We start from the raw sequence: 23062 nt of genomic DNA on the forward strand, positions 1-23062 counted from the left end.
AAAAAAAAAAAAAAAAAAAAAGATTTTCTTTTAGAAAACATAAAATCTAAATTGGACAGAGGAGGTGAGCTGGGAGCTGTCTATCTAGATTTAAAGAAAGCATTTGAGACAGTAAATCATGCGATTTTATTTAAAGTCCCCCTGTGGTGAAAATCCAGCTTTTAATGTTGTTTATGTGTCTTTGTGGTGTTTTTAATATGCTTTAACACAAACCATGTGTAAATTCATAAGTCGACACCATTGCTGAGTATTTTCTCCTTAAAGGGGTGGTATAATGACCTTTTCAGAAGATGTAAAATAAGTCTCTGATGTCCCCAGAGTGTGTGTGTGAAGTTTTAGCTCAAAATACCCCACAGATATTTGTATATAGCATGTTAAAATTGTCACTTTTTGAGGGTGAGCAAAAACGCACCGTTTTGTGTCTGTCCCTTTAAATGCAAATGAGCTGCTGCTCCCGGCGCAGGGGGCGGAGCTTCAAAAGCTCGTGTGCTTATGTAAATTCGGGGTTTATGTAAATTCTAGGGTTGTGATGTCACTAACCCGGGAGGAATGTGGTGTAGTCTCTACCAGCCGTTTGTTGTAGTCCTTAAAAAGCGATTTCTTTAAAAGCAAATATCTCCCTTTGCTTTGAACTTTGAGCGTTGTAACTTTGCAGATGTTGTTTATGCTCAAACAGCAACATTACACACTAACTAAAGTTAGAAAAGTCAAATCATAATCAACCACTCCTTTAAAACTGCAGTGAACCAAAGACAGTCTCAAAAACACGCTTTGAAATCGCTGGTGTTTCTGACGTCAGAAACTAACTTGCAACCAATCAGATCAACGTGTGATCGTCAACTAGTGGATCTCTGAGCTGAGTGAGTGAGTGGAGGCGGGGCTCATTTGCATATTCATAGAACCGCGTATACTAAATGAGGCAAGGGTGTCGAGTTACATTCAAGATATTTTAAGGCATGTAAAAAAAAAAAAAATTCAAGGCAAAAACATTTAAATAAATCATTTTTATTAGAGTTTTAAGGGATACAATTATTGACTACAGGGGGACTTTTCACAAGTTATCAAATTATAATTTCTTACCAGAGGTAAATAAATAAATTAAGATCATGCCTTGCTGATAGAAAACAGTGTGTTCGGGTATAGGCCGTAAGACTTCACAAATACAGTAGTTACTAATTCTGTTGGCGTACCTCAAGGTTCAATATTTGGACCTTTATTATTCCATTTCTATATTAATGACCTACCTGATGTTTGTGCATCTACTGTTCATTTTCAGATGTATGCTGATGATTCAGATATATCATATATTTGCAAAACAAACTGCAGAAGAATTATCAGCTGCAATGGTCAATATCTCTAATGGTTAATAAAGTTTATATCTTAATGTTGGTAAAACTGTATCTATGTTGTTATCAAAGTCTGCAAATAGAGATCCAGATGTTAGGAAATGATCATTAGTCCAGGAGTATAAATATTTATATAATTATGCATTATTTACTGTTATTACTACAGAATATAGGCAACATATGAGTAACAAGGACACTAAATAAAGTGTTACCAAAAGTTGCACCTGTTAATATTAATGAACTTTAGTTTGCATGAACAGCTGTATTTTTATTAACTGATGTTAATAAAGATTAATTAATACAGTAACACATGTACTGCTTATTAGTTAATAATATTAGTTGATGCATTAACTAACGTTACCTAAAGGGACCTTATTATATAGTGTTACCAGTTTTTTGTGATTCAAATTTAAACATTTTAGTCACTTTATACAATACAGAAGCTTCACATGAATTATAAACACAATAATAACAATTTTAATGTTATAAAATTCAATTCCAGCTATAAAGCCACACGTAGTCATTATTCAGCTAAATTCAGTGAATCATCCGAGATTATCAGTGCATTTAAATCAAAAATATTCCTGAATATTAATCATCTTCTATATGGAAACAATAAAATAAGACAAGATTTCAGTTGCAATATTTATTCAGAATGACATACAAATAAAAAAACAGTCTGATGGAGTATGACGTCAATGATCCAGCTTATGAATATGAGGAATGCATAAAAACAGTGATGAACGCTTCATATCCAGGTGTGGACGAGACACAGATATGAGTTACAGATGCATGTGAAGGGAATTTCACTCATTATTATAATAATAAGATTGATGCAATATTTCCCCTGAATATTTAAGAGGCACTTTCTTTCACACTTTAATCGTTGAAATGAAGCCGGCAATTCACTTGCATGACAAGAGGGGAAAAAATTATTTTAATTTTCACAAGAATTAACGTTTACATTGTTTTCACATTTAATATGAATCTGCTTTTCCAGACAGTCATTCGGAGCTTCCATTCTGACATAATCAACAAAAAATGCCAATAAATATTCATGAACATTGGCTCATATATTAGCTTTGTATTGTTTGTTGGTCAGATTTGATCTAAACTGCTCCAGAAACCACACTGTCCGAGTGTGTTTTTGGTTATAAGAGTTGTAAACCTTTCAGAAAGTGAACGAGGAACTTTACGGCCTTCATTTGACCCAATGAGAGCAGAGAAATTAATATTTGACATAATCAGAAGATCATAGTCTTTATGAACCGATGCCCTTCAAATCCAGCCGTAACGAAAGAAAAGCAGAACAAACTTGTGTTGTGAAACGATTAATCGCATCTAAAATAAAAGTTTGTGTTTACATAATATATGTGTGTGTGTACGGTGTATAATTATATATAAATACACACACACATGCATGTACATATTTAAGAAAAATGTGTTATTTATATATAATATAAACAATATATAAATATATATACATGCAAATAATTCTCAAATATATACATGCATGTGTGTGTATTTATATTTACAAAATAATTATACACAGTACACACACACACTTGTAAACACAAATTTTTATTTTGGATGCTATTAATCGCATTTAATTGTTGCCCAGAACTAAAAAACAAACAAAAAACAATATGCAATAAAACCAAGAGGATTATTAAAGCAAACATCTTTTCTTCATGTCCTAAACAATGCCAAAACCTGACGATAAACTCGCAAAGGCCACCAGCGAGATGAAATGAGCTGAACCATGATCTCCTGTCATCTTTATTAGAAACTACTCATTTTAAATCATAAAAAAGAAAACCCAAAGATAGTCTGAGTACACGTTCAGCATACGACTCCCGTCCTTACGCTTAAATGGCAGAATTAAATCATCTTCAGCCCTTTATCTGAGACGCTCGTGTGTGAGTCTGAAGGGTTGGCGTGTGCAGATGCTCCTCCCACCCCGCTCAGCCGAGGGCAGCGATTGGTTGGTGTGTTTAGCTCCGCCTCCGGAGGCAGACGAGCTGATCGACAGGATCCCAGCGCTCCGACTCTTCCCGTCAGGAGCGAACCGTTCCCTTCAGATACCACATCCCTCCCAGACTCATACAGCACTCCTAGAACAACACAAGATCAACAACACTGATCTGAGAACTGATTGCTAGATCATTTTAATATCAGGGTTCGTACAGACACCGTAAAATCTATTTCCACGACTTTAAGCACTACTTTGTTTTTCTTTTTTGCTTTATCTTTAACATTATCTTTCTTTATTATCTTTTAAATTCTAAAAAAGGGTAAATAGATAAATAAAAATAAACTAATAAAACAAAATGGTGCAATAAAACTGGTAACTTTAACCTTTGAAAGGATAGTATGACAAAGATATCGCTTTCCTCTTTCAAACTGATTTATTCTCTCATGAATATATGATTGACTTGAAGAATAAGAGCTGTATCATACACTTGGATATTTATATGAGGAATATCACACTCACAGCCATGCGAAATGCCTCTATATCTATATCAGACGGACTGCAGATTTAATTTTGTGTGAAAAGATTGTTTTATCAATAAAATTAAAAATAAATTTCAATAATTCAAGCGCTTTTCAAGGACTTCATCATAAAAATGGCTGTTTTCAAGGGTGTTCAAGGACTTGAAGTCAAATTCAAGCACTCAAGCACCTGTAGGACCCCTGTAACAACAGAATCAGTGTGTGTGTGTGTGTGTGTGTGTGTGTGTGTGTGTGTGACACCTTGAGCAGTCGATCCACATCAGTTTTGGTGACGGCGTCCCCGAGCTCCTGCGTGAGGCGAGTCTGGATCACGTTTCTCCTGACCCGATAGTTCTTCATGAAGATCTCGAACAGAACCTGCCGGTGCTGAGGAGCAGAGACCAGCGTTCAGACACACACACCAGTGGAAGCACGACACACACATCTGCACACACACCAGTGGAATCACGACACACACCACTGGAATCACGACACACATCTGCACACACACACCACTGGAATCACGACACACACCACTGGAATCACGACACACATCTGCACACACACACCAGTGGAATCACGACACACACCACTGGAATCACGACACACATCTGCACACACACACCACTGGAATCACGACACACCACTGGAATCACGACACACACCACTAGAATCACGACACACACCACTGGAATCACGACACACACCACTGGAATCACGACACACATCTGCACACACACACCACTAGAATCACGACACACACCACTGGAATCACGACACACACCACTGGAATCACGACACACATCTGCACACACACACCACTGGAATCACGACACACCACTGGAATCACGACACACATCTGCACACACACACCACTGGAATCACGACACACACCACTGGAATCACGACACACATCTGCACACACACACCACTGGAATCACGACACACCACTGGAATCACGACACACATCTGCACACACACACCACTGGAATCACGACACACACCACTGGAATCACGACACACACCACTGGAATCACGACACACATCTGCACACACACACCACTGGAATCACGACACACACCACTGGAATCACGACACACATCTGCACACACACACCACTGGAATCACGACACACACCACTGGAATCACGACACACACATCTGCACACACACACCACCACACACATCTGCACACACACCACTGAATCACGACACACACCACTGGAATCACGACACACATCTGCACACACACACCAGTGGAAGCACGACACACACATCTGCACACACACACCACCACACACATCTGCACACACACCACTGAATCACGACACACACATCTGCACACACACCACTGAATCACGACACACACATCTGCACACACACCACTGGAATCATGGCAGATTAGCGAGTGTGAGCCGCAAAACAAAATCACATAAAATGCGCTTTTTTTCAAATGCTACATTCATACACACACACACACACTCTCTCACAGACTCTCTCTCACACACACACAGACTCAAATACACACAGAATCACACTCTCATACACAGACTCAAATACACACACACACAGTATGAGGATATCAAGATGAAGTTCACAGTGACTAAAGCACCTTGTCGAAGGTTTCTCCGCTCTCCCACAGACCGAACACCTTCTGCTCATCCGCTGTGGATCCGCTCTGAGGAGGAAACTACACACACACACACACACCACAGATGAGAAACACACAGTTACTACACACTGGATCTGAAATGATATCCAGACATCAGGATCTATGTGTTGTGTTAAACCTTAAAGAGAGAAGAAAACATCATTTACACACAAACATTCAGACTGTCTCACACACACACACTCAACACAAACACACACACCCTTAATCCAATAAGCTTCAGGAACAAAGGCCTGAGAACATCTTAAACCAAACATTATCTTAAGGAGCAGGACAGACACGGACATTAATGGACTTAACAAGCAATTAAAGCCACAAACAAACAAAACAACTGAAAATATTAACCCTCTGATGCAAGAAAAATTATTATTTTTAATTCTAAACAATATATAAACAGGCCCAATGGTTTTATTTAATCAAAAAAAGGGACTTTGATTACCTTTGGTTATTTCTTTGGGAACCAAATCATAACATTCCTTTCTTTTCAAGTAATATATATATATATTACTTGAAAAGAAAGGAATGTTATGATTGAATGAATGTTATGATATACATACACTCCCCTAAAGGATTATTAGGAACACCATACTAATACTGTGTTTGACCCCCTTTCGCCTTCAGAACTGCCTTAATTCTACGTGGCATTGATTCAACAAGGTGCTGAAAGCATTCTTTAGAAATGTTGGCCCATATTGATAGGATAGCATCTTGCAGTTGATGGAGATTTGTGGGATGCACATCCAGGGCACGAAGCTCCCGTTCCACCACATCCCAAAGATGCTCTATTGGGTTGAGATCTGGTGACTGTGGGGGCCATTTTAGTACAGTGAACTCATTGTCATGTTCAAGAAACCAATTTGAAATGATTCGAGCTTTGTGACATGGTGCATTATCCTGCTGGAAGTAGCCATCAGAGGATGGGTACATGGTGGTCATAAAGGGATGGACATGGTCAGAAACAATGCTCAGGTAGGCCGTGGCATTTAAACGATGCCCAATTGGCACTAAGGGGCCTAAAGTGTGCCAAGAAAACATCCCCCACACCATTACACCACCACCACCAGCCTGCACAGTGGTAACAAGGCATGATGGATCCATGTTCTCATTCTGTTTACGCCAAATTCTGACTCTACCATCTGAATGTCTCAACAGAAATCGAGACTCATCAGACCAGGCAACATTTTTCCAGTCTTCAACTGTCCAATTTTGGTGAGCTCGTGCAAATTGTAGCCTCTTTTTCCTATTTGTAGTGGAGATGAGTGGTACCCGGTGGGGTCTTCTGCTGTTGTAGCCCATCCGCCTCAAGGTTGTGCGTGTTGTGGCTTCACAAATGCTTTGCTGCATACCTCGGTTGTAACGAGTGGTTATCTCAGTCAAAGTTGCTCTTCTATCAGCTTGAATCAGTCGGCCCATTCTCCTCTGACCTCTAGCATCAACAAGGCATTTTCGCCCACAGGACTGCCACATACTGGATGTTTTTCCCTTTTCACAGCATTCTTTGTAAACCCTAGAAATGGTTGTGCGTGAAAATCCCAGTAACTGAGCAGATTGTGAAATACTCAGACCGGCCCGTGTGGCACCAACAACCATGCCACGCTCAAAATTGCTTAAATCACCTTTCTTTCCCATTCTGACATTCAGTTTGGAGTTCAGGAGATTGTCTTGACCAGGACCACACCCCTAAATGCATTGAAGCAACTGCCATGTGATTAGTTGATTAGATAATTGCATTAATGAGAAATTGAACAGGTGTTCCTAATAATCCTTTAGGTGAGTGTATATATATATATATATATTTGCTCTGAAAAAGCTTAAAAGGATTCTCTACCAATCAGAGGAACCTTTATTTTGCCCACAATTTTAATGCAAAAAAAAAAAAAAAAAAAATTCCGTCAAGTCTTTAGGAAAATAATGGCCAAATGAATCACCATAAAGTCACAGTGATTACTTAAATAAATAAATGTAAGAGCATACTAGTGATTTTTAACTGATTATCACAGGACTCTGTATGGGGCAGAAGTTTAATATCGCTACATCTTGATTAGTTTTCCAGATTCCAGATGCATTAAACGAAACGCTACTGTGCATGTAAAGTGAGCGTGATGCACATGTACTCACAGGCACCAGGATCTGCTTGCACTGGCTCTGGAGGATGGCTTCCGTCAGCATGCGGTCGGTCACGTGACCGTACACCGAGTGGCCGCTGGGTAAACTGGCCAGATGCAGGTTAAACAGACGCTTGACTTCGCTCAGGCACAGGACGTGATGTTTCCTGAAGGTGTTCTGCACAAACTCCTGCAGCTCGGGGGTGAACGCGTGAGCGGACCCGTGCCCGTTATGAGGGTCCGCCACCGGCGAGCTCGAGGCGGGGTAACCGTTGACCGAGCCGTTCGTGAGCGAGCCCGATGTGTCCATGGGCTCTTCAGAGTCGCTCACCGGCTCCTGCTTGACCCGCACCTCGCCCGGGGGTCGCGACCCCTTCAGTCTGCGGGCGTCCAGCTCTCTCTGCAGGACACCGTGGGTCTCTCTCGCGTTCTCTCGCGCCGCTTTCACGCGCTCGTCTCCGCTGACGTGAACGGGATCTGCCGTGACAAACACACGCATGTGAAGCGATGACAAACTAGTGTGTGTGTGATGATGAAAACATACTTTTTTTAATGCTTTTATTCAGCGAAGGATGCATTACGTTAACTAAAAGTGACTGCAAAGACATTTATAATGTTACAAAAGATTATATTTCAAATAAATGCTGTTCTTTTGAACTTTCTATTCATCAAAGAATCCTGGAAAATAAAATGTGACACGGTTTCCACAAAAATCTGAACTGTTTTCAACACTGATAATAATCATAAATGTTTCTTGAGCATCAAATCATCATATTAGAGTGATTTCTGAAGGATCATGTGACACTGAAGACTGGAGTAATGATGCTGAAAATCACAGGAATAAATTACACTTTACTATATATTCACATAGAAAATTACAATAATATTTCAAATTTTTTTAATCAAATAAATGCAGCCTTGGTGAGCAGAAGATTTTTCACAAACAAAAAAAATGACCAATCGTGAATCCCAAACTTCTGAGCACTAGTGTTTATAGTTATAAAAGTGTGTGTAAATATAGATATGGAACATACCCATCTGAGCGTCCTTTTTAGGCACAAAGTCGTCTTTGGAGAAGTTAAACACCTTTTCCAACCTGCAATATAGAGTTCATTTAGAAACTGGGAGACTGAGATTCTCACCTCCTATTAAGACCAAACTGTGTTTAATATCTATAATATTCTGTGTTATTCATTTCATTTAGCTAAAGCACTAGCTCACAAAATAAAATAAAAATGTCCACGTCCTCATGTAGTTCTAACCCTGTATAGTCTTGTATTTTATCCATTCATTTTCCTATCCACATTATTCTTGCACCCCATGATGCTTTGCAAGAATTATGGGTGTAACTTCTGTTAAACTGTAAACAATCAGTGAAACACTCGCTCTATGAACGCAATACGATAAAAAAGTGTCACAATGAGATGACGTTAATCTACTCACCCTTCAACCATCGAACATTAAAAGGAAATGTAAAAGTGTAAAAGCATCAACAAGGTATTTCAACCAAATAACCCCCAAAGTGCGTAATATATAGTAATATATCTGTATTATGTAACTTATGTTGCCTTAATCAAAAATGTTCATTAACTTCAGCATTACGTGACACTATTTCAAAGTGATTTCCGTCATTTTGACTGATTATAAATTGCATTTAGCTGTGAAAACAAACCTGGAGAGAGACGTGAGGATTTGAGGAGAACGAGAGATTCTTTGTGCATTCCAGTGAATTATTAATGCAATATATCGTAAATTAAATCAGGAGAACAGACCACAAATGTGCAGTTTATGTTGTCCTTTTTCATACTTTTACAGCGGATTGCAAAGGGAAAAAAGAAAATAATCACGAGGAAAAGAGCTCTCGCCATAGATATTCTTGTTATAACGTCACGTTAAAATAACAAGTATAACGTTATTCTCATGATCTCTGAAAATAAATCATGAAGGGAAACTGACAGATCATCCAGTCAGACTGACGATCAGCTTTATTTGTAGAGCAACTTATGATTTAAAATGATTAGTTTCAGCCTTTTTGAATGGAAGTTCCTCAAACCGGAAGTGCCTCCCATAATGCAACACGCAGTGAGGTCGTCAGGAATAAGGAGGATAGGGATTTTTAAAAAGCCATGAAAAAGCCAACCAGCAGCGAGGAGAAACGCATTACAAACTTTGATTTGAAGAAACAACAAAAAAATGATTTGAATTGATTGAAAATCTGATAAAAACTGTGAACTTAATATTTAGAGAAGAAAAGAACTACAATCCCATAAATCATTGCATATGACACGTTCAAATAAAAAAATGAATCTACGTCATTTGCAATGCTTCATGGATGTGGGCGGTTCTTTTGGCACGATTTGTTTGGATTCTCTGATTGGTGGAGATTTCTCTGCAGAGGAATCATGGGTAATGTAGTTTATCCAGCAGGAATTCTGCGGTTAAATATGATGATTAATGCAGGCTGACAGCTTCAACAAAAGCAAATACCATCAATTAACAACCTCGTAGCTTTCTATAACAGTTCAGAAGTTATCGTTAATGATCAATTATCCTATGGAGAAAATGAATGGGATTTTATCTTCCAGAACCCGAATGGTTCGCTCCATTTACTTTTTTCTACGAAACACAAAAAGATGCTCTTCTATACAATGAAACTGCAAAATAATATAAGAGTGATCTCATACTTGGACTGAATGCCGAGCCAGAGCATGTGCTGCCGCTGAGCCACATCTGGATGCTTTCTGACGAAATCCTGATCCGTGGGCAACAGGAACTCCCAGCCTCGGTTTACTCGAGGGACCGACATCTGCTCCAAGAAGTCCTTCACGTCCTCCGGAGGAAGCTGGAATCACATGACCCACATCAACAGCAATAACACATGCTGAATAACATACATGATTGGATTAATGCACATAATTTACCCTGTAAAGCCTGGCATATGAAATAATCAACTTTTTTTAAATGGAACAATTTATTGAATCTTCAGAAGGAATATTTAATGTTTTTTTGTGGAGTATCATATTTGCTACTTCAGGCTTGTATGGCTCATATAGTATAATATAGTGATAATATGCAGGAAAAAACATCTCAACTTTATTCAGAGACTCAAACAGCCAAAATATGCATATATGCAATATTTATATGATATATATATTTATATCTTACAAAAAGTAAGAGATCTTTATAACAGAATAGCAGATCATCAACATCAATATCACATGCTGAATAACATACATGAATAATGAATAATGCACAAAAATCATAATTAACCCTGTAAAGCCTGAAATATGAAAAAATAAATATAGAAAATCTACTTAAAAAAAAAAATGTATTGAAAATTTAGACAGAATATTTAATGTTTTTTGTTGAGTATCATATTTGCTACATCATGGCTCATATAGTGAGAATATGGAGGAGAAACAGCTCAATTTCATTCAGAGACTCAAACTGAGATGCTGATATTTATATGGAGAGAAAGAAAGATGAGATTCTGATGCTTGGAATGTAAATCAATGAGATCTTTATAACAGAAAGCAGATACTGACATTAAATGCATATTAATATCAATATCTGCCAATAATGTCTTAGTAAGATGATAAATGCTTAGTTTTATGATCAAAGCTCTGTAGTTTTAAAACATATAATGCAATGCAATACAATGATGATTGAGAGATGAAGACATAAACCTTCCTCAAAAGCCTGATGATCATATTTAATACTCATGATTTTTCTAAAAAAATTATGTATGATAATCAAGTGAACCTGAGTACAATTTAAATGCTATTTGTGTATCAATTATGATGTAGTAGGCTTTATAGGGTTAAAGTGCATATATAGCTTCATAAGTCTTTATGTTAAATATCTTTCAGTGCCATCTTCTGTTTTACTCAAGTACTGATTTTAATTAACTCCACAAACCTTGATGATGGCAGCGACTTCTTTCCTCATCAGGGTTCGCTCTAGAGTGAATCTCCACATCTGAGGACAAAAAGATAAAATTAGGATAGCAACACTTATTATATAGCATGATGTAATGATACTGTTTATCAATACCATCCAAACCAGAGACAGGAATCATATTAAAGCCCCCCTGTGGTGTAAATCCAGCTTTTAATGTTGTTTATGTGTCTATGTGGTGTTTTTAATCTGCTTTAAGACAATCCATGTGTAAATTCATAAGTCGACAGCATTGCTGAGTATTTCCTCCTTAAAACTGCAGTGAACCAAAGACAGTCTCAAAAACACGCTTTGAAATCGCTGGTGTTTCTGACGTCACAAACTACCTTGTAACCAATCAGATCAACGTGTGATCGACAACCAGTGGATCTCTGAGCTGGAGGCGGGGCTCATTTGCATATTCATAGAACCGCGCATACTAAATGAGGCAAGGGTGTCGAGTTACATTCAAGATATTTTAAGGCATGAAGAAAAAAAACATTTAAATATGTAATTTTGGTGATCAAAGATGAGTTTTAAGGGATAAAGTTGTTGACTACAGGGAGACTTTAAGCTAATAAACATATCAGAGTAAAAAATAAAGCTCACCACAAAGTCTCGTCCGCGGCAGAGCACTTCAGCAGGAACGCCGCTGTGTGAACTACAGGTGTTTTTGGGATACAGCACGTCACTGGCAAAGACAAATCGCAGGATTTTAAGATAAGATAAAACTTTAGATATTACGGCAGCATAAACAAGACAAAAACATCATTTTAACTATGTATTCCGAAGATAAATTATGTAGGGAGACCAAAAAACATTATATCAGATATGTGACCCTGGACCAAAAAAAGAGTCACATGGGTCAATTTTCTGAAATTTAGATTTATACATCATCTGAAAGCTGAATAAATAAGCTTTCCATTGATGTATGTTTTGTTAGGATATGACAGGATATGTAAATCTGGAATCTGAGGGGGTAAAAAAATCGAAACATTGAGAAAATCGTCTTTAAAGTTGTTCATTTATGTTCTCGATTGTGCTGCGTTCACTCACAAATATAAATGTTTTATATATTTACGGTAGGAAATTTACAAAATATCTTCAAAGAACATGATCTTTACTTAATATCCTAATGATTTTTGGCATAAAAGAAAAATTGATCATTTTGACCCATTCAATGTATAGTTGGCTATTGCCACAGATATACCCGTGCGACTCGTGACTGGTCACGTGATCCAGGGTCAGGTAAATATACTCTACTAAAAAAATTAAACGTGTCCCATGGGAGCGCTTCATCTACTAAAACATCATGCATCAGCATAGGTGTAATGTAAAAAGCCTGACCTCTTCACGACCCAGTTTCCCTGGACCAGCAGCGCCACCTGTTGGATGCATCGCAGCACTGCGGTCGAGTCCGTCCCCGACGCCAGCAAACCCATCAGATTAGCAAACGGCATTACCTTCACTGCCAGACAAAGAACAACATCTATATAGAGACGATATGAGGGAAAACACTCACACTGCGCTATTTACTTTTCTTCCATTATATATATTTCACGTTTTCATGCATAAACACTGTAGCACACACATTCATATGATTAAACCACAGCCTCCAAGATTTGACAATCGCACTACACCATAATGCCATATTCCAATTTATTTATAAAGCACATAATAATAATAATAATAATAATAATAATAATAATAATAATAATAATAATAACTGTATTAAATTAATTAAAATTAAAAATGTTTTTAAATGTCTTTTGAAGTCGCTAAGGGCTGATGATAATCTGATATACTGTGGTGAACTGAACAGCAAAGGCACGGTTCACTCGTTTTCAGATTTGTCCTCGGAACAACTAAAAGATTTTGTGACTGAGATTGTAAAAGTCTCTTTATCTATTTTATCTAGATATACTGTGCACTAGCGCTGCACAATTAATCTCAGTGAAAGCGCACGCGATCTGGCAAAGGCTGCGATTATTTTATGTGCAGTTTGTCAGTGAAGTACGGCTGATCGGTAGTAAATGCTCCCTCTGAACACCAGACTCTCACACACACACACACCCCTCTGAACACCAGACTCTCTCTCTCACACACACACACCCCTCTGAACACCAGAGTCTCTCACACACACACACCCCTCTGAACACCAGAGTCTCACACACACACACACACACCCCTCTGAACACCAGAGTCTCTCACACACACACACACACACACACACACCCCTCTGAACACCAGAGTCTCTCACACACACACACACATCCATCTGAACACCAGAGTGTCTCTCACACACACACACATCCATCTGAACACCAGTGTCTCTCACACACACACACATCCATCTGAACACCAGAGTCTCTCACACACACACACATCCATCTGAACACCAGAGTCTCTCACACACAAACACACACCCCTCTGAACACCAGAGTCTCTCACACACACACACACACCATCTGAACACCAGAGTCTCTCATACACACACACACAAACACACACCCCTCTGAACACCAGAGTCTCTCACACACACACACCCCTCTGAACACCAGAGTCTCTCACACACACACACCATCTGAACACCAGAGTCTCTCACACACACACACATCCATCTGAACACCAGAGTCTCTCACACACACACAAACACACACCCCTCTGAACACCAGAGTCTCTCACACACACACACACACCATCTGAACACCAGAGTCTCTCATACACACACACACATCCATCTGAACACCAGAGTCTCTCACACACACACACACACACCATCTGAACACCAGAGTCTCTCATATACACACACACACATCCATCTGAACACCAGAGTCTCTCACACACACACACACACACCATCTGAACACCAGAGTCTCTCATACACACACACACACACACACACACATCCATCTGAACACCAGAGTCTCTCATACACACACACACATCCATCTGAACACCAGAGTCTCTCATACACACACACACACACACACATCCATCTGAACACCAGAGTCTCTCATACACACACACACATCCATCTGAACACCAGAGTCTCTCACACACACACACACACACCATCTGAACACCAGAGTCTCTCATATACACACACACACATCCATCTGAACACCAGAGTCTCTCACACACACACACACACACACCATCTGAACACCAGAGTCTCTCATACACACACACACACACACACACACATCCATCTGAACACCAGAGTCTCTCACACACACACACATCCATCTGAACACCAGAGTCTCTCACACACACACAAACACACACCCCTCTGAACACCAGAGTCTCTCACACACACACACACACATCCATCTGAACACCAGAGTCTCTCACACACACACAAACAACACACCCCTCTGAACACCAGAGTCTCTCACACACACACACCATCTGAACACCAGAGTCTCTCATACACACACACACATCCATCTGAACACCAGAGTCTCTCACACACACACACACACACACCATCTGAACACCAGAGTCTCTCATACACACACACACACACACACACACCATCTGAACACCAGAGTCTCTCATACACACACACACACATCCATCTGAACACCAGAGTCTCTCACACACACACCATCTGAACACCAGAGTCTCTCATATACACACACACACATCCATCTGAACACCAGAGTCTCTCACACACACACACACACACACACACACACACCATCTGAACACCAGAGTCTCTCATACACACACACACACACACACATCCATCTGAACACCAGAGGGCGTCTCACACACACTCATCATCTCCCAGGAGGAGCTCAGCTGTCCTCATGAAGTGAGTCTGGAGGAAAAGCGTGTTATTAATGTTGTCTTTTGGACAAGAGGTTCATAAACGCGTCTCATGTCTGGAAAGATGTTTGACTCGTGTTGCTTTTTCAAATGCTCGTTATAAGCGACTCGAACTCAGAGCGTTCAGAGTGAGCCGCGTTTCCTGAGCCGTACGGCACTGACACGCTGCACATTACACACACAGACTTTACCATTTCATAATCACGATAAGCCAAATCAATTTAAGTGTGATTTCATGTAAATTGTGATTAATCGAGCAGCGCTAATAGAGACGGACATAAACGACAGCGTAAGCCCAGCTGACCGTTCTTCATCAGCGTCTTGACTTGATCCCCCAGAGGCAGCGTGCGGAGCTGGGCCATGGAGAGCACGTTACTGGGACCCATCGGCTTCACGCTGGAGAACCAGACACACAACCACATCAGAAACAGCAAAAAATCAATCGCCAATTCCAAATTATTTATAAAGCACATAATAATACAACAATGTTCACCATAGCGCTACACAAACAATAAAATATTAAAATTTAACATAGATAACTAGAAAACACCAAGATCTTAGCGCTGGGCGGTATGACCAAATATTTATATCACGGTATTTTTCAAAATGATTCCGGTTTCACTGTATATGACGGTATAAATGAGGTATATGATCACATTATCTGCTGATTGAGAGGAGATACTGCAGTAGATCGACTCAGAATGCCTTATTTTACTGTCATGAGTGAATACTGTAGAAAAATCCCCCACTAGTATTAATACAGGCTGTTTGCAAAGAGGTGTACATAAACGTGCAGTGCTCATGTTTATTCCACGATGTCAAAGCCTTTTGGAAAATCTATTTGTGGCGGGCAGTGTTGATGATATTGTGAAGCAATGTATGGGAAACACTAATAAAATTTGGCAGCTATTAATTATAGTTTAACCTGTCCATCTTCACGTCACGCTCAGTAACACACACAGCTGAGCATCACCAGTGACCAGTGAAGAGACCCTCCAAACAGTGTCGCGCCGCGTTCCCAACAGTGTTTGAGTGATTATACACCGGTATTGCGGTATATTAAAGGGATAGTTCACCCAAAAATGAAAGATCTGTCAGTAATTACTCTCCCTCATGTTATCAACCCGTCAGACTTTCGTTCATCTTCAGAACACAAATTAAGATATTTCTGATGAAATCTGAGAGCTGTCTCACTCCTCCATAGGCTTCTCTGTAATTGAAATTTGCCAGCTCAAAAAAGTTAGTAAAGACATTGTTAATATAGTCCAAGTGACTACAGTGGCTCAACCTTAAGTTTATCAAGCGACGAGAATACTTTTTGTGCGCAAAAACAAACAAAAATAACGACTTTATTCAACTCTTCAACGTAGGCTGACTATTGGCCAGCATCACACACATGACCAGCGTCGGCCAATAGTGAGCCTCCGTTCTGACGTACAACCCAGAAGCGCTGCGCTGTCACACTACAGTATGTGAACTCACTCAGAGAAACACAGAAGAACATGAAGAGTTGAATAAAGTCGTTATTTTTGTTTGTTTTTGCACACAAAAAGTATTCTCGGCGCTTGATAAACTTAAGGTTGAGCCACTGGAGTCACTTGGACTATTTTAACGATGTCTTTACTAACTTTTCTGGGCCGGCAAATTTCAATTACAGAGAAGCCTATGGAGGAGTGAGACAGCTCTCAGATTTCACCAAAAATATCTTAATTTGTGTTCAGAAGATGAACTAAAGTCTTACAGAATTATCATTTCTGGGTGAACTAACCCTTTAAAAATTCATATCATAACAAAAATAAACACCAGTATTTCGGTATGAACCGGTATACCGCCCAGCACTACAAGACTTCATCGCATCCTACAGACAGTTCCTCTACTTACACTTTCTCTTCCGCCAGAGGAGGCATGAGCATGGACAGGTATTCACTGCGGAGAGAACAAACACATGAGATGAACACCAATAGCAAAACATCACCGCTAACATCAACAGTGTGTATCACACGCACTAACCGCGGTGTTTTCACCAGCTCCGTGTTTTCTGTGGTGTCCATGGCCTGGCAGTAAAGATACTGGCGCTCATGCTCAGAACGTCCGTCCTACAGATGCAAGCACAATAAATGAGAATGCATGAATTGTATAATATATAAAGACCATGCAGGCATTTGGTAATGCTAATAAATTCACCGTAATAAACATGCACTGTATTGTGGACACGTTTAATACACGCCTGATTACTTTATAACACTTCTTATCCGTGAAATTTAAAGTCCCCCTGTGGTGAAAATCCAGCTTTTAATGTTGTTTATGTGTCTATGTGGTGTTTTTAATCTGCTTTAAGACAAAGCATGTGTAAATTCATAAGTCGACACCATTGCTGAGTATTTCCTCCTTAAAACTGCAGTGAACCAAAGACAGTCTCAAAAACACGCTTTGAAATCGCTGGTGTTTCTGACGTCACAAACTACCTTGTAACCAATCAGATCAACGTGTGATCGTCAACCAGTGGATCTCTGAGCTGAGCGAGTGAGTGGAGGCGGGGCTCATTTGCATATTCATAGAACCGCGCATACTAAATGAGGCGAGGGTGTCAAGTTACATTCAAGATATTTTACAGCATGATGTTTTTAAGGAAAAAACTTTTACCGTATTTTCCGGACTATAAGTCGCTCCCGAGTATAAGTCGCATCAGTCAAAAAATGCGTCATGAAGAGGAAAAAAACATATATAAGTCGCACTGGACTATAAGTCGCATTTATTTAGAAATTTTTTTCAGAAAATCCAAGACCAAGAACAGACATTTAATCTGGAAAGGCAAGTTATTCAACTACACAGAACAACAGGCTGAATAACGTTAGGTGTCCGGTATGTTAACGCAACACATTAACAGTTATTCAGCTACACAATAGCATAAAGAACATATACCTGGGAGGCTGAATAGGCTAAATTAACATAAGCCAGCGAGTCCAACAAGCAAGTTACCAGTAAACAAGTTCACAAGCTCCCGCGATCTCATTCCACATCATTTTCTTCATCCTTGGTGTCGCTTCTGAACAACTCCGCCAACTAGAGCGCCCTCTCGCGGCTGTAGACGGTAATGTTTTCTTTTGGTTCATCTCAGTCTGAATTAATTTTGATATATAAGTCGCACCTGAATATAAGTCGCAGGACCAGCCAAACTATGAAAAAAAGTGCGACTTATAGTCCGGAAAATACGGTAAATATGTAGTCTTAGTGATCAGAGATAAGTTTTAAGGGATAACATTTTTGACTATGGGGGACTTTAACAACACTGCGCTAAAGAGACTGGCCGAATGAAAACGCACAGTAGGTGGCGCTACAAAGGGTAACAAAGACAGGCATCGCAACGTTCTGTCATTGGTATTTACATGTTTTCAAACAGTCGTCCAGAATCTGATTTTTTTTTATCAAATAACACCAGATACTTAAAGACTTAAAACATTTGCTGAAACTTTTCCTACACTATGAATTACGAATTACAATGTCGTCAGTCAAGCGTGGGTCATGTGATCAGACGTCATCACTCAGGCGTGGGTCATGTGATCAGACGTCACTCAAGCGTGGGCGCGGGTCATGTGATCAGACGTCATCACTCAAGCGCGGGTCATGTGATCAGACGTCACTCAAGCGCGGGCGCGGGTCATGTGATCAGACGTCAGTCAAGCGTGGGCGTGGGTCATGTGATCAGACATCAGTCAGGCGTGGGTCATGTGATCAGACATCAGTCAAGCGTGGGTCATGTGATCAGACGTCAGTCAAGCGTGGGCGTGGGTCATGTGATCAGACGTCAGTCAAGCGTGGGCGTGGGTCATGTGATCAGACATCAGTCAGGCGTGGGTCATGTGATCAGACGTCAGTCAAGCGTGGGCGTGGGTCATGTGATCAGACATCAGTCAGGCGTGGGTCATGTGATCAGACATCAGTCAAGCGTGGGTCATGTGATCAGACGTCAATGAAGCGTGGGTCATGTGATCAGACTCACCTTGAGCCCGTGGTAGTGCAGGTGAACCCAGGGTTCCTCAGCCTGTTTCTTCTGCAGGAACTCGTAGGACTGGATGCGGCGCTGACGGGCCTGTTCAGACTCAGGGCGGGAAAACCTCACCTGTTCGAACGCCAGGTAGACGACGAGAGGAGTGAGCACAACACACGGACTGAGAGCATTCGGTTCAAACAAGAAAACAGTGGCATGAAGTCTTACAGTGATTTGTTTCACGTCTTCTTCTGCTTCATCCTGAGAAGAGTCTCCAGCTGTAAACACACATTCGGTAGTTAATAACAATGATAATGTATCTAACAGAGAGCCCCCTCTGTCGTTGCTAGGCAACCATGAACGGCGCACTCCACATCATGTTGACTGAAGGTGCGTCCCAGTCGACCGTGATTCGTAAGTGGACTGCGAAGTTAAAGATGGCACACAATATTGCCCAACATCAATGCAATGTTTTCCAGCATCACTGTCACACCTCTGCAACTGATCCAGACGCTGCAGCAAGAGTGTGTTTATCCAGCCGAAGAGAACACGTCACTCCTCTCCTCACTAAATTGCACTGGTTGCAATGGTTATTGTTCTCATTTGTAAGTTGCTTTGGATAAAAGCGTCTGCTAAATGAATAAATGTAAAATGTAAATGTTAGGGGTGACCCCGAATAGTCGAAGATTCGATGCGTCGATAGGAGGAGCCTGATTCGACTACCGATCTCACGGTCGAATCTTCGCAGAAGTGTTATGAAACGAGGATCATGCCACTTTGGCTATATGAGGGCGCTCAATGTCTGATTTCACATAGAACTAGCTTTTATGTCAATAGGTTAATATTCAGCCATTATGATAATGCTGTAGGCCTATATAAAAATGTGCAAAGAAAGAAGCTTTTAATAAATATTTTTTAACATGCGTGAATAAATCCAAACACTCCGTGACAGATTTAAGTTTCACTTTCAATCCGTGACCGACAGAGGAGCGTCTTCGCGGCAAGGATTTAAATCTTTAACAGTGTCTGGGATAAGAAAATCTAAAGTGTGGATGTACACCATCAGAAAGGATATTCTCCAAGGCTGGATTTAGCATCAGGAAAACCATGATCGCACTTCTGCCGGCCAACGTTAACAAGTTTCACGCATAGACTGGGTTTCACGTTAGAATGTATTTTATCTGCGCGCACAATTTGAAAAGACTCCAACGGACAGACAGAGTGAAAGACTGGATTTGTTCTCTCGATCAGGTACAAGTGATTTCAAAACTTTTCAGCCGGTTCTAATTAAATTTTTGGATGCTGTGAACATTTTTAGCTAAAAAGACTGCCAGATTAGCATTTATTGTTGTTTCTGCAGTTAAAAAGACAAAGTTGAAATCGATGTTGTGCTGTAGGCTGGCCTGCTCGCACAGGTAATTTAGCCGATTTAATTTGATTTGCATGTGAAATGCAAATCTGCAGTGTGGCCTTTCTGGAGTTATTTATGTTATTTCTTAGTTTTATTGATCAAAAATCTTTTTATACATTTTCTTCTATATCTTTGTGTGATTTTCTGTACATCGCGGCTTTGAAACGTTAAAGCCCCGCCCCCACACACGATTCGACTATTAGTCGACTATAGGCAAGACATGACGATTCTGATTCGACTATGAAAATCCATAGTCGGGGACAGCCCTAGTAAATGTACATCAAATGGCAAACGCAATGAAAGCGGAACGAAACTGCGCTACTCGTTATTTCGTTAATCAGTTTGGACCATCAGTGTCAGTGCAGCGCGAGCCGATCTTCATCAAGCGACAGTGTTTCTACACAGCGCTACGAGATCCAGTGAAGAAAGCCTTTGAGTTCACCACAGAAGTAATATCAGCGCTGCGAGATCTAGAGAGAAACTTTCAAACTCCTCAGTTATGAACGGATCAAACAGCGCTGACGTGCAAACCAGGATGAATGAACTAGTTATAGGCTTTAAGTCCACAGATCAGCAACATTCACCGTGGCTTTACTGTAGAAACACTCACTGTAACCATGGAAGTGTGGCAGGAACAGTAAAACACTTTCAAGTACGTCACACATCTTTTCCCAGCACTTCAAAACTCAAATATCATCATATTTAAATGTTATTTTTAATGTGATGACCAAAACATTATTTGTTCATCCTTCAAAGATGACCCTCATTTATAAAACTTAAAGTTTAAAGATGAAGGAAAACTCACACTTATTTAAAAAATAATGTTTCTTTTAATATTATTATTTATTTATTTTATTTAAATCAAGGAAATTTCTTTGGGATTTCTTTTTTTTGTGCTGTATCGAAAACCTGACGTGACACCAGTGTCGTATCGAACCGAACCGTGTGAACCGTTAACGCCACTACCTATTACAGACGTTGATCTGCCTCAGTTCGCCTTGATTGCTCTACTTACACTTTTACATTACACACATCATTACATTTTATTTAAGCTTAAGAGTTTCTTTAACACTTACTTTTTTATTTTAACATAAGACATAAGGAAGATATTTTCTTTTTGACTGCTAAAACTAATAATTTGTTGTTTGCCTTAATAATGTGAATAGATAAAAAAAAAAAAAGGTTTAAATTCAAACTTTTCTACTTAAAAAAAAAAAAAAAAGGTTTATAAAAAATGTCAATAATTATCAATTTCGAACGATATGAAACATTATATCGTGACACATTTTTAGCTATATCGCACAGCCCTTGTGATGGTGTAAGAGAGTGAGCCCAAACCCCGTCCCTACCTTCATTGGCCGCCTCTCTCTCTCTGTGTTTAGTGTCAGCTTTATCCAGATATGTGAAGCTGGGTCTCATCTGGAGGATTCCCTGCAGTGGAGTGAGATGAAGCTCTCCTGACATCAACAAAGGACAGGACATCAGTTTACATCACTTCACATCACTTTACCTCACTTTACATCACTTTACATCACTTTACATCACTTTACATCACTTTACATCACTTTACATCACTTTACCTCACTTCACTTTACAATATTCAGACATCATGACACTTCACAAGCGTCCATTCTATTTATTCTGGTCATAACAACTGTATTATACAAGATGCTGTCTGTGTAATCATATAGTCCATATGTGTTCACATGTTTACAGTGATTTCAGGAGGAAAGTTAAAGTCTTTATAATTATGACATAAATCAAAAATTATGACAATAATTTCATAATTTCAAATTTTTAATCTCATAATTATGACTTATGTAATTATTTTGACTTGAAATTATGACTTAAGTCAAAATTATGAATGTAAAGTTAAAAATTGTATTTCAAATATTTTGACATAACTTTAAGTCACAATCACTGAATGACTTAGTATGTTATAATTAAGAATTTTATGTCATAATTATGATTTACAAAAACATGTGGCAGAAATGTCAAAGTCTTTATAAGTGATTTCTGAATGATGAAAATAGCTTTTTCCCTTACAAAGTTGCGAATTTTGTAAAAAGATTTTGAATATAGCATAAATCATTTGTTTTAAACTAATTAGTTTTATTCAAAACGGTTTATAATGTCATTTTCACCACTCCACTTTCACTGAAACTTATTAAATACAAGTAGTAATAAATTAATAACAGAGTCCGGGGAAGCCTGAGACTTTTCTTTCTCCACTTAAAGGGATAGTTCACTTTGAAATTAAATGTTGGTATGTTTTAGCTTA

The 23062-nt window shown here is 39.5% G+C and overlaps 1 protein-coding gene across 1 annotated transcript in view; it reads right to left on the bottom strand.

Moving 5' to 3' along the window:
- Positions 1-2908: 2908 nt before the first annotated feature.
- The window catches only part of polr3e (polymerase (RNA) III (DNA directed) polypeptide E), a 28452-nt gene continuing 8298 nt past the window's right edge, over positions 2909-23062 (bottom strand). The window contains exons 7-21 of the mRNA XM_079851991.1: positions 22131-22238; positions 19599-19648; positions 19383-19502; positions 17393-17478; positions 17264-17308; positions 15687-15778; positions 12896-13016; positions 12158-12239; positions 11531-11590; positions 10297-10454; positions 8647-8708; positions 7626-8089; positions 5451-5528; positions 4101-4226; positions 2909-3460 (exon numbers count right to left, since the gene is read on the bottom strand). Coding sequence (XP_079708117.1) covers positions 3404-3460; positions 4101-4226; positions 5451-5528; positions 7626-8089; positions 8647-8708; positions 10297-10454; positions 11531-11590; positions 12158-12239; positions 12896-13016; positions 15687-15778; positions 17264-17308; positions 17393-17478; positions 19383-19502; positions 19599-19648; positions 22131-22238 — 1709 coding nt within the window. The 3' untranslated portion in view covers positions 2909-3403. The remainder of the gene's footprint in view (positions 3461-4100; positions 4227-5450; positions 5529-7625; positions 8090-8646; positions 8709-10296; positions 10455-11530; positions 11591-12157; positions 12240-12895; positions 13017-15686; positions 15779-17263; positions 17309-17392; positions 17479-19382; positions 19503-19598; positions 19649-22130; positions 22239-23062) is intronic.

The sequence above is a fragment of the Squalius cephalus genome, assembly GCF_949319135.1.
Source record: "Squalius cephalus genome assembly, chromosome: 19".
Lineage (NCBI taxonomy): Eukaryota > Metazoa > Chordata > Actinopteri > Cypriniformes > Leuciscidae > Squalius > Squalius cephalus.